The 14098-nt window shown below is 42.0% G+C and overlaps 1 protein-coding gene across 7 annotated transcripts in view; it reads right to left on the bottom strand.

Annotated features, from left to right (window-relative positions):
* Positions 1-14098, bottom strand: part of LOC122985432 (suppressor of tumorigenicity 7 protein homolog) — a 64552-nt gene that overhangs the window by 35508 nt on the left and 14946 nt on the right. For 6 of the 7 annotated variants that reach the window (XM_044356076.1, XM_044356072.1, XM_044356073.1 and 3 more), the window contains one exon: positions 9856-9891. The exons of the other annotated variant lie outside the window; for it this stretch is intronic. In XM_044356076.1, coding sequence (XP_044212011.1) covers positions 9856-9891 — 36 coding nt within the window. The remainder of the gene's footprint in view (positions 1-9855; positions 9892-14098) is intronic. 7 annotated transcript variants of the gene reach the window in all.

Here is a 14098-nt window from a genome sequence, read left to right as displayed (position 1 = left end):
TCAGTGTGGTGTTCAGGTTTCAACCAGGGCTAGGCCGGGGACACCCAAGAAGATTTCTGAAATCCTTATCGATCATGAAACTGCATGTAACGGTGGATATCACAGATTATTTAGACTACAAACTGGAAATGTGCTCAAACCAGATGATCAGGACAGAATGGTTTCACGTAAGCTGTTAACTCTGTTATCCTTAAATTACTAGCAAATCTATCCCAGCTCACCTCACAGTAAACTTGTATCACTCTGGCTTTTGGCAGTCTTTTGCTCCTTCATTTCCTGTCATCTCTATTATTGGCTCCATAATAAAAAGGTATAAAACAATTACGACTGTTTGTAGTGGCTCAGACGCATACAGTATATGAGTAAATAATGTGGTTTAGGCTGATTCTACAAATCAATCTCACTTTTTCAAACCTTTGTCCAAGACTGAACCTCAATCAGGGTTTCCAAACAGCCAAGAGACAGTAAAGACAGTCTTGAACAGGTCAGGGTGTTGGAAGGCCATTGAGAAAATTGGAGAACTTGGGTTCAAATCATTTTCTTAGCAAGTATCCACTGTGCTTAAGTCATGAGTGGTGCTTTTTGAAATGTGCACCGCTTAGGGGACTTATAAAAGCTCCCTGCATAAGGAATATCCAGTGTGCAACTGTGCACTCATATACTAAGCAGTACGGTAAAAGTCGAACAAACATTCATCCACCAACTGTTGTGCTGTTCACCCACACATGAGGAGGTAGCTCCATGATTTTCTAACTGTAGTGACAAAATCAAAACAGTAATGAACTACTGGCTACTAGGGTTGCGTCGGTATCCCGGTTTCACTTATCATACCATGTACATTTGTACATTTTACCAGTTTTGTAAAAAAAAATGTTTTAAATGCAACTGAATGGACAATCTCACCCACACGTGCACATTTCCTGTCCTCCTCAAATGCTTGTCAGATTCTGCAACTGGCGCAACACACACACAAACACATGCAGTGGAGAAAACGGCAGAGAGAAGCAAGACTGATGCCACCAATCTCCACCCCCCCCCGGAAAAGAAGTTGAAAAAATCAGCAGCGTGGGAATATTTTGGATATCGTAAAAAACGAGCACAGGGTTGTCCTTGAGGACGGATATCTAATTTGTAAAAAAAAAAAAAATGTGGACGCAGTGGCTGCCAAAGGAGGGAACACTTCCCTCCATGCAGATCAAATAAAGTGTTTAATCCTTAAAGAAAAAACATGTGAACGCTTGACCGTCCATAATAAAATGCGCTATTGAAATGATTTTCCACATCCCGGCTCCCGGCTCCATCTGTGTTGTCTAACCTCTGACTTACAAACAGAAACACACTGACTCTGATCTGACCCCGTAAAGAAACACACACAAACTTTCCCCGGCTCGAGAGGGCTGACATAAGCGAGTGTGTGTGAGAGTTAAAAATACAGACGGGATCAGTCCGGCTGTGCTGTCACACACCTACAGGAAATTGGAAACTATTCTGATAATCGTTTAGAGCGCTTGTGACGTCATTTCTCACTAGTTTGAGAATTTTTACAAACCAAACAATTGATTAATGGAGAAAATAATCAACAGATTAATCCAGAATGAAAATAATCATTAGTTGCAGTTGGATAAACAATAATTCAATGCTTTTACATTAATGCATGAGTAACAATAATCTAATTATATTATATATATATTAGTATAACAGTCACAGGGGACATTTTTCTGCATTGAGTACTTATTTTTTACATTTCCGTGATAAAACTTCCATATTTCTACTTAACATTTTCAATGCAGGACTACTAGAGTACTTTCACAGTGTGGTATTAGTATTTTTATTTAAGAAAAAGGATGTGAGTACTTCCTCCATCACTGGTGTTAACATGCAAATCAAGTTTCTATACATGCTAGCATTGAAAAAAAATGTTTCAAGTTTCAACTATAATAAAGTGCTTCTGTTTTCATTCCTTTCAGCGTCATTGTAACTGATAATAATAATAATAACAATTGTGAAATATCGTGAGACCGTGAGACAGTTATCATACCATGTAAATCTCATCCCGTTGCAACCCACCTGGCTAAGTGTTCATCTCGACAGCACTTTGCCATCGTAGCACTGTGGGGTTTACGAGCAGAGTCAGTCACTACAAACGAGTACGACCCTCCACATAACCATCTGAGGAAGTTATTATTAAACTGATAGTAACGCCAACAAAAAAGAATGCAATGTCACTGTTGGTCCCTTCAGTTCACAACAATGATAATAGAATCTCTGTTCCTCTCCAGACAATTTGACATCAGACAATCAATAACCCCCCCCCCACCCCCCCCTCCAAGGCTGCAGTACTGACTAAACAGGCTGAGAGTCACTGGTTTGAATCCAACATTTTTGCATTTGCATTGCATTTTTTGTATTTAGTTATTCACTTCCCATCACTGTGTACTAATGATAAAGTTTAAATGACTACAAGAAAAACAAAATGAATCTCCCTTCAGGCAGAAATAACATCTTGTACCACCTAGAAAACTGCAAGTACTGACCTCCATTTTGATAAAGTGCAGGTTTATTGTACAACTAGTGAATCATCCGTTTCTTCCTCATAACATCCTGCAACATGTGGGCCATAGGATAAAGAGCAATGCACAATGCAGTAGCCATTTACCAACACTGATGTTGGATTGGTGGCCTGAAAAGAGAGACTGAGGCAGGGAGGTGACATCTGATCAGGCCAAATGTTTAATAATGAGCTGTGTGTGTGTGTGTGTGTGTGTGTGTGAGAGAGAGAGAGAGAGTGTGTGTGTGTGTTTGACAAGGTAATTGCATTTACCCAGAGTTGTGTGAAGTAAATGATGTTTGTGTTCACACTGAAGTCAGTAAGGTGCATTTATAAGTGCTGCTCGCTGTTAAAAAACAGAGGGAAATGGCTAATGAAGGGCTGCTCTTTAAAGTCTAACACCCAATAAAACCGAGGAAGACATCACTACCGAAAGGCCTTTTGAAAAATCAAAGCATGAAGAAAGAGAGAGAGGGGGGGGGGGGCATCAGCAGTTGAGCAAGCTAGAGAGTGAACAGAACTAGCGGCGCTGGCGAGAACAAAACCAGTGAATTAGATAAATAAAACGTTGTTTTCTGATTGTTTCAAGGCGGTCGCGTTCTGAGGCACAAATGAACACGCCCACGCCTCCGCGCACACCTCCGCTCCGCGCAACCCTGCGGGCAGGTGCCGCATTGCCGGATTTTGTGTGAATGCTGAGCTTCAGCCCCGGTCAAGCAGACACACAGAGTCTCTTTATGCGTTCATGACACACAGAGACAGAGAGCACATCGGAGCAGAAGAGAGAGAGAGACGGAGACAGCGATGTAACCTGGCCGCTACGCTAAGAGTCCCGACTTCACACCCTGCGCTCTGTTATTGGCTGGGGGGCTACACAACCGCTGCCCAAAGGCAAAATAATAAGAAAACAAGAAAATAAAGGCAGACACCACCACACACTTCTAGAGGGTAATAAGTGATGATTGACAGGGATTACTTTTGTATGACTCTATACATTGTTTAAGGAAAATCCTGCATGGTATACCTTTAAGTCATTCAATATCTCTAAACTACAAAGGTTACTGTTTGACAAATGGGCGTCCGTTCCGTAGCCTTTGTTGCTAAAGTTGTTCCACGGGCAGTTTGCGTCGTCCACTCACATGTTTCGGATCAGATTCAGGCTTTAACATGTACAGATGTATTTGAGTTTGAGTAAGCAATGAGAAAAAGAAGCAAAATCCTACTATTATTATTTGTTTACGCAGACTCTGGAGCCGGCGAATGCTTTCGGAGACTAACCAATCAGAGCAGAGTTCATTGGGAAGGGGGTCTTAAATAGACAGGAGTTAAAACAGTCCATCACCTTGTGTAATGATGGTAGTCAGCTGAGTCCTGTTGACCAATATGGAGCTTTAGACCTCGACTCAGCACAGACGGCATCAGGTAAATAAAACATGTCCAGCTGGTGATTTTCAAACTGAATTCAGTCTGGTGTTTGATTGGCAGTGCTGTCTGCTCTCCTCTGCTTGTGTGCAACTGGTCACAAAAAACTCAGGGCGTTTTATTATTTAAGCAACGCTGCTGTTCTGATGAAGTAAAACAATGTGAACATACAATGTCATGATCAATCAATCAGTTTTGTCACCTGAGCCGAATCAGATCCTGACACGACTCACATCGTGGCCGAAGCAGTTACTAGATGATGATGAGTATGCTGTGTAGCATTTGCTCTTTTTCTCTGAAGGTTAATGTCACCAAACCACTTCCACATGACTGAGGTTGTTTTATTTTTGAAACTGACTCCTCCACAGTGGTGCAAGCAGCAGTGTTACATTCACTTTCATGTGAATCGCTGCTGTATAATTGTCAAAGCGTAAATACAAATGATGTGACAAATTTTTATCACATTAAGATTATACGGGTATTATCATGACCAACATATGCCACACATCTCCTTTGTGTATTGCCAAATTACATGTTATAACTTTATATAAGAGTAAACAAATTTTTATTTGTATTGTCATTTGCTGAACTGAAAAGAATCAACATGTTGGAGGTAATTTCCTGGCTTTTCACTACCTCCATCATCTGCCATAATGAGGAAGGGGGAACCGAGGCTATATTCAGAACCACCTACTACAGACTACCAATGAACGCAGTATTACAGTATACTGCATACTGCTTTTCATGGTAGTATTCAGCATGAAACTGTTAAATCAACTTAATTTGCAGTATGCTAGGCCAGGCTTAACCAGTTTCCGGGTTTGGAAAGTGGAAGTAAACAATAGCATGGCTAACGGCAACGGCTGAGTTGACTGACTGGTCTCACTCAGCCAGCAGCTCCTCATATCTCTGAAAACATCGGAGCAAATTTCCAAACAGGTGTTACTGGGATAAACTGAACACACAAATCTAAATGGTTAATTTCTTGTCTGAATTATAACTTAATAAAGTGACATATTAATAGTCCTAGAGCGAAAATTACAACAGCTTTTAGCCTGGTTCAAAATCTCTGCTATGTTGCTGTCCGCCGTTTCAAAAATGACCGGTTGTTGTCACCGTTCCAGTGCTTAGCATTGTGGAACTCGGTAGATGAGGTAGACTGGTTGGATGCATACTGGAGATTTTTTCCAAATTAGTATGACATCCGGGTATTTTTGGCGTACTGCTCAGTATTTCCTCTATAATTGCACAGGCCTGGTTGGCCACCAGGCCAACGAGAGGCCCCAACGGACCAAAAAAAACTTTTCTTTAATGCCAAAAATAATGCCAAACATCCATTCATTCGGAAATCAATAATCATTTGCGTTTGAGAGCCTCTGTGCGGCACTGTTCTGAAACATGAGTCAACCTCTGTGTTGTTTCCTAGGAAACTCTTGGAAACTTGCGATGTGAGTGACTTGTCTCTTCTTGTCTCTTTAGGGTTTTTTCGGTGTTTACCACAAAAAAAAAAAAACTCCTAGGGGAAACACTGCTGCTGATTTTGCTTTTGTTTCATTCTGCATACTACATGCTAAATTTTGTCCAAATCAGTATGTTCTGCTAGTATAGTGGGTGGTTTCAAATGGAGCCCTGTTTGGTGCCAGAAAGCAATTCGGCACATTTCCCACCAAACCTGATCACTGACCCACAACGTACAATGCAGCACAGAAGTTGAAAGAGGCTTCCATTTTTTCTCCAGTGATAGTTTGACGATAGACTGTACACTGTGATTATACCAATGTCTAAAATTAAAATCATTGTGGCTTATTTATGATATAAACATTTTAACTGTTAAAATAATTCTATTATCTTGAGAATTGCGAGTGAGGCTGAACAGGACAGCAGTGTTTCAGAACTCCAGCCATGGATATGAGAACTTGCCAGGATTTTGTTCCTCTCAATCTGGATGTACTTGAGATCAGATTTTGGCTTAAAAACGCACAAATCTTACACCCCCGAGATGCAGGTTGAGTGTTTTCCTCAATGACACACACTGCTGTGGAGACAAGACTTGTAACATCCTAGTTACAAGCGTCTCTGTCAAAGCCAGATGACTCGATGGTCAGCTTGCACAATGTCATTATGACTACAGCAGAAAATCCTGATTTACACCATCACAGTTGGAAAGGCTCATCATAAAAAGTATAAAAGTCTCATATACTGTCAAAAACTATAGATTGCTATTTTAACATAGCCTCCAATTCCAGAGACTATTTCGCTGTATCAAACAAAAACTTTCTAAATGTGTCCAAGTTCATTTCCCATTTCAGTGTTTGCTGATGCAGTGTTCGCTGCTTGGAAATAAACTTGGACCCAAGCTGTTTCCTAGCAAAGCAATTCCAATGAAACTGCCTATAAAAGAGGCTCCACTTGCCTCTGAGTGTTTCAACAAATGCTGGTGAGTTTATGACCTCAACCTACAGACCTACAGAACCTAATGCCCATTTAAAATTAGTTGATGGGCATTTTCCAACAGTAAATGGGTATTATAATTTCGCCACATTCTGTTTGTTTCCAAGGTAATTCCAAAAAGCTATGAATGAATTTCCATAAAGCTCTGTCAATGTAAGAAACTGCCAATTTCTATGAAAATCAAACATTTATATCTATAATGGTTGGTGGTAGCAGTACACAACAACGACGTTCAGACTGACTTTAGCCCTGCAGGAAAAAACACAACCCTTTCATTTTATTTGAATGGGCCCAGTACGGCGACGCAGCAGGGGTGCCAACGCAGAGGGCTCCAACAACAAGACTAAATCTAGTGTATGGCTGGATCATGTATGGTCAATGTGCAAAATTGTGTCCAATTTGTTACAGGGATAGTCAGTGGTAGTGTCTATAATGTGAATTTCTGGATATGAAATGTTCATCTGCAATTTTCTGTAGTGGTCCCAGTAAAACTTGTTTTACTGAACTAGCATATCACAAACGTTTGAATCAAAAAAGAAAAAGAAAAAAAGATAAATGCAGTCGCAAGAACAATACTTCCCACTCATATCTTGAGATGTTTGATTTGAAAGAGAACTTATTTTAATTTTAATTAAAACTATTCTAATTATCTGCTCTTTCATCTGCTTCTACCTGCGGATGTCTGTAAACATACAGCTTCATCCATATGTTTACATAGGATTAGCATGCTAGGCTAACAGTCCATCAGCTGTGTGACTTTATATCCGTGCCGTGACGTCTTTCAGAGCAGAAACACCATCAACACACCTGTCACCTGCCCAGCACGGTGCTGTTAAACCAGAGACACCACGGCTACACCTTATTTTTAAACAGTCCACAGGCTGCACACAGCACGGCACAGCTATGCTAACGATGCTAGCTATGCTAACTAGCTGCTAGCCGCCGTACAGGCTGGTAAAATGGATCCGTCGCATCTCTTTGGTGCTCCTGTCAGTATCAGAGCCTCCATGTGAGACGCTTCAGTCGATAGATGTGTATTTTTAAAATTCAGCCTATTTCAGCTCCACTGTAAATGCCCCCTGAGGACGTCACTGAAACCGATACATTTTGAAAGGGCAAAAGCCAATTGGGAAACTCCAACACTGGGCCAGCCGACCAATGCAACTTTATTACTCAGCGAGTCAGGATTGACTATGTCTCACATGACAGTCTACTGAACCAGTGACATGTTCTGTATATTCATTGTGTGGTCACAAAGAAAAGCATCACAATCACCAAGTGAGTTTGACATTTACTATTGAACCAAATAATAATGGAATTTATGTATGTTTTCATGTGTTCACAGTCAAAACAACCTTATCAGCTGTAAAAAGCTGGCCACAGCTACCATGCACTCTTTTGAATAAGATCCTGTGAACTGTTACTCATTGGCTTCCATTCACTAATCTTCTCTGTATGCTGTATATGCACTATGGCCTTGGTGCAGCACCATTACCATTTAGTTTTCTACTGAAATACAGCACAGTTATGACTTTCTAGTGTACCTGTACCAAACTGATCACATAACAAAATGTAAAAACGACAGTCCTACAACATCATAAGACAGCAGCGGGGTGTCCAAGCAGAAACTGCCTCATAATCAAACAGGTCATATGCTGCATCTCTGGTATAGCCACCGTGTCCGTCAACAACAATACATCTTGTATATGAACTTAATTTCTCTGACATACTACTGTATAAACACATTGTCTAATTTGAAGCTGAAACACAAGGAACGGACACAACTACTTGACCTCTAGTATTTTATATCTCCTTGAATCTTTTAGGAACTAAAATGTAAGTAGGGTGAGCGCTTACAAATTTCTTCTTATACTTCTCTTCTGTTGTTTAACACTCTATTCTTTCTTCATCACCATTCAATCTTCTACTCTATTGAAAGGCAAGAGTCAGCTGCAACAGATGTTAAAACATCTAAACAAGGGTTTTATTGAAAAGACAAGCATAAGCAGAAATTTGGAAAAGCTCAACATCGGCACTTATAGTCTGATTTGTTTTCATTAATTCTTTGCCATGATTACAAAAGACAGAAGACATGTAACACAATATGATCCCTACAACAATAAACCCTCTTCAAGATCTTTCAAACATGTATTCGGTGCTTGAAATAGATCATCACAACCTTTTAAAAGCTACAACAATTCCTGCAGGCTAAAAACCCCTGTAGACAATCTGCTGTCCAACTGACTTAGTGAAAGCATTAAGTTTGACCCTCAAATGACCTCAAATTTTGGCAAGAACTCAGACTCCCAGACCACAAGGACAAGACAACCTCGGTCAGGGGGCTTTTTTGGTGAAATATAAAATGTGATCTGTACCAGGCTGCGCTTCCAGAAGACTCCACTCCGGTGTCATCCACTCAGCTGTGCATTTTGATAAACAAAGATTACACTAAACTGTTCAGCAGGGAAGTGGTGCATGACAGCTCTCCCTCACAGTAACAGCCGGGACGCTAACACACACACAACACAACACAACACACAGCCTGTGCAGCTGCCGGCGTGCAAGCTAGCTCTGATCTGACGTCAAAAAAAAAAAAAAAAATAGAAGTTACTTTTTCGCTCTGACTGTGCAGCCGTGACAGAATCAATTAGGTCAGCTCAGACTTCCTTGAAGCATAGAGCAGGTAGTGGAGTGAGGTATCATGGTATTGATCAAAGTGAAAGGTTTTCATGAGAGAGGGTGGGGTAGAGGGGGGGAGAGAGACGTCGGTCCAACTACAGATCAACTCTTCTGAAGGAGGTTGGACACACACACACACACGTGCACGCATACATACATACATACATACATACACGACGGCAGTGTGTTATGTTAGCTTCAGTGGCGTCCCAGACTGGAAATGCTTCACTTGCACCTTACAGCGATGTGACTGAGTGGGAGAAAGAAGAGAGAAGGGGTAGGCTGATGCGTCTGAAAAGGATGCAACTCTGGCGAAAAGCATCCATCTTCTGACATTCTCACTCATATACACTTTCAACTAACACGCCATTACACTCAAGAGGACTGTAAATACATACTGACAGGACATGACTCCATACACACGCACACACACACACACACACACACAGAGTAAGGCTGAGAGTGAGAGAATGCAAGGCAGGCTGTAAGCTCAGCATGACCAGCTAGCTTGTAGTGCCGACCCTCCGTGCTAAAATGGTAGATCCCAGATTTCTCCCCATGCAATCTGCCACTAGCAACCATGGAGGCAAAACAGGAAGAAGAGAGGAGAGGAGAGGAGAGGAGAGGAGGGATGCAGGAATAGCTAGTTTCCTTTTTCCTCCTCTCCATGAGATAAAAACGTACACATAAAAATAAAAAGACACATAAAAGATACACAGACACACGAGCGGCGGGAGGATGGTGGTGGTACTTACATGATGACTCTGTGCCGAACATGGCTGGATCGGGAGCTGTGATGGAGAGAGAGGAGGAGGAGGAGGAGGAGGAGGAGGAGGAGGATGAGAAGGAGGAAAGAGAGGAGAGAGAAGGGGGGAGGGTGAGAGAGAGATAGAGAGAGAGAGAGAGAGAGAGAGAGAGAGGGGAGGTTGATGAGCAGGCAGCTACACAGCGGGGGTCATCAAAGCAACACAATGCAGCCAGCCGGCCGTCGCTGCCTCCCAGACGGCCAGATGCCCCAGCTCCGCTATCCGTCGCTGCTTTAAAAGCCCTCCTCCACACACACACACACACGCTCAGTTAGTCCGGCCACAAAAAAAACCAAAAAAACAAGAGGCCTTTTGGAGGATTAAATCAATCAATAAATAAATATAAATAAAAAAAAAGCAGAAATCCTTCACAGCCGTGGCAAAGTGTGGTCAAATCCAGAGATGGAGATAACGGGTGTTTGCGGCTAGCTATCGCATCTCTCCTCTTTCTGCAGTCTATATTCTTCTTCTCATCCTCTCCTCTCTCGTCACTCTCTCGCTTCTCATTCCACTGTAGGATTTACTAATGAAGAGAGAGGAGAGAGGGGAGGGAGAGAGAGAGAGAGAGAGAGAGAGACGGAGGGAGAGAGAGAGAGAGAGAGAGGCTTTCCCGTGGAGAGGGGAGACAAGGGGGAGTGAAAAACTCAAAATCCGGTGAAGAGCCACGGCCACCGCTGCTGCTGCTGCTGCTGCAGCCGCTGTAAGACAATAGCTATGCAAACAGAGAGTGACGTCAGGACAGAGAGGGGGGAGAGAGAGAGAGAGGGAGCTGTAAAAAGACTGACTGACTACTGCTGCTGCTGCTGCTAGATGGGCAGAGGGAGGGAGGGAGGCGAGGAGGGAGAAGGGCAGAGAGGCAAGGAGAATAAGGGGAGTAAAGGAGGGAGATTGAGAAAGGGGGGAGTGCAAGAGAAAGACGGGAAGAGCGGGAGCGAAAAGGGTGCGAAGAAAGGAAGAAGGCAGCAAAGAGAGAAGGGAGGGAGTGGGAAGGGAGAGGAGAAAAAGGAGGATGAAGAGAGAAAAGAGGCAGAAGAGGGGGGGGGGGGACAGATAAAGAGATACTGAGGGGGAGGAGGGAGGCAGCTGGTGCTGAGGGGGCACCGGAGAAAGAGAGTGGGACGCAGGCCAATCAAAATGGTTTGTCTACTTTGGAGCTAAAAAAAAAAAAAAAAAAAAAAAAAAAAGCCAACCGCTAGAGATACAACGGGACACACACACACACACACACACATGCACGCGTACACACACACACACACACACACACACACACGCGCGCGAAGGAGCAGTGAGGGGAGCTAGGGGCTGCAGTCTGTCAGTTGGACAAATTGAAAAGAGTATGAAGCCGAGCATTAGAGACTGCTGTGTGTTTACCTGCTGTTAAAACAACACACACACACACACACACACACACACACACACACACACACACACACACACACACACACACACACACACACACACACACACACACACACACACACACACACACCTGGCCGTCAGTGAGCCAGGTAACATATTTTCTGCTGTAATAACAACATCATCAATCAAACCTGCATTCAAAGAAAACCAATCAAAACATACTCTATGTATACTTTCATTTAACTGTTAATGCACAGGTACATATTAGATTAGAAAACAATTAAACACCATAAAGAAATTTTAAAAAAACATGAGCTGTCATTGCTTTAAAATGACTAAATAACATGCAGGTAAATCTACTCTAGCCCTCAAATCTTTTAATAAAAGTACATCAAACGTCTGTATTAGCATGCTCCTGTCCCTACAGGCTCCAAAAAGCACTTTGCCTCATTTAAATGGACCCAAAACCAAATACAGACCAGGATTATCAGAAAATCAACAACCAAAACAAACAAACAAAAAAAAAAAAAGTACAGCTGATTGAAGTTGAAGTAGAAACAAGACCTCAAGAGATGAAATGTGTATGGACATAACATGCAAATATTGTATATGTAGCTATTTTCAGCTACTGCACATGGGCACCAACTGGAAGTAAAATGTATGTCAACTGAACATAAACACTAACGGTCGATCACCTCTTTTGATCAAGCTACTGTACACAAATGATGGTATTTTGCATATTTAATTTGGCAGCTGTTAACACCACCAAACATGTATTTATACACTCTCTATAAAAAATCTGCATTATATAACAAAAAAAAAAAAAAAGACTGTATTCAGGACATGTGAATCTTTTTAAGAGCTCTAAATCTAAATGATTTAACTTTCTTTCCCTCTTTAGGATGCATGGATACCCAAATGTGCTCGTAGTAAACCTGCTGCAAGTGATAAGTCTCATTATTGATGCATACTGTAAAACTTTAATAAAGACTGGAGTACGGAGCCTTTAAAATGTAGTGAAGTGCACACATAACCCAGTAACCATGCAGCAGTGGTGCACACACTGGGACAACATATGAATGGGTACAGTGGTGAGTCTGTACAACAGCTCGCTAACCTAAATAGACGGGAGGTCAGCCGGACGTCCTCGTGGCCCCCGCTGTGAATGGGGTGAAGCTAGCTAGCATGTGGATTAGCTCGGCTGCTGAATGGAGGAGTGTGTACCGATTGAGGCCTGTGTTCTTTTGTGTCTCATACTCAGTCACCCTCCTCCTCCTCCTCCTCACCCTCCTCCTCCTCCTCCTCCTCCTCCTCTTCCCCCCCAATGTCTTTGTCCTTCAAAGGGACGCCTTCTCTCCTCCTGATTCACTGCAAAAAATATTTATCTTCCAAAATATTTCTTGCAATACTGGGTCAAAGTCTTTTAATAAGCTAAATCTGGTAGTGGGGTGGGATAATTTATAATGTAAGCTATCATTATTAAACTATTTTTTTTCCCCAATTCAATTTCATTTTTCATTAAAAATCATTTTGCGGGATACTGAAGGGATCCAAAAGTCAACCGACATACTTTTTCTATTTTAAAAATATGATTGGGAGACATGACAGAAAGGGCAGCGGAAAAACAGGCTTGAAGTCCAGTTGTGTTTTGGTGAAGCACCTGCAGATGTTTTACATGCTTTGTACCATGAAATGTGTATGAACCTGAGTGAACGCATGATGTGAGGAATTAAGATCATTTATGTTTTGTTAACATTGAGTTTGGGGCTGCAGCCAACAATAATTTTCTTGATTAATCGATGACTTGTTTGGTCTATAAAATGTTAGAAAAAGGTGAAAAATCTTGATGTTTCCCAACCTAAAAACGTCTTATTTTATCCCAACAGTGTCCAGAACACAAAGATATTCAGTTTACTGTCATAGACGACTAAAGAAACTAGAAAATATTCACATTTGAGAAGCTGCAATCAGAGACATTTTTTTCTTAAAAAAATGACTCAAAACCTTTAATCGATTATTAAAATAGTCGATTAATTTAATAATTGACAAACTAACCAATTAATCAACTAATTGTTGCAGCTCTGTTTGCGTTTGTTACTTTTTTTATACACTTTAAAAACTCACCCGTTCTCCATTTTCTTGATACAAATTCAGTGACATTTAAACTTATTCCCAAAGAATTGCTCAAGCAAATTAAACTAAAATTGGAGGCGAATATATAATCTCACCCAGTTGGCAGTTTTGTGGTATTTTAAGATGAATGTTCTTTGCAGAGCACCGCCGTTCCCTCCGTCCTTACTAACGACATCTCCGGGGGGTCACGTTAATTACACGAGAGAGGGCCCCTCTCTCAAACGCTCCGTTGAGAGAGGTGGTGAAGAGGAAGGCACTGGGATCTGTATGATACACTCTCTTCTGTAATCACATTCAGTGTGATTTGCTCTCACGTCGTTGGTATGATCTGAATTGGGATCAACAGCTCGGGGGGGGGGGGGGGGGGGGGGGGGGGGGGGGGGGTTGAGTGTTATGGTGCAGCTGTGATAATCACAGGGGCTGCTGAGCAAAGCAGAAGTAATGGTTTGCACAACCCAGCTAAATATTCATCCACCATACGCTTGTGGTTTCCTTACAGCTAGCAACAAATTCTCTGGAAATGCATCGAACTTTGCTACTCTATGGTCGTAATGGCTTTACACTACCTGTCAGCTTCAGCCAAAACATCACCGCTTTACTGAGGACACACACACACACACACACACAGTAACAACAGGGGCTCACCACTGTTGAAATGACTTAATCTAATTCATAGATTTTGAAGCCGGCACAACCGTCC

Source organism: Thunnus albacares, chromosome 7, assembly GCF_914725855.1.
Source record: "Thunnus albacares chromosome 7, fThuAlb1.1, whole genome shotgun sequence".
Classification (NCBI taxonomy): Eukaryota; Metazoa; Chordata; class Actinopteri; order Scombriformes; family Scombridae; genus Thunnus; species Thunnus albacares.
Note: the sequence above shows the minus strand (reverse complement) of the source record. Positions and strands in the feature narration are given on the sequence as shown.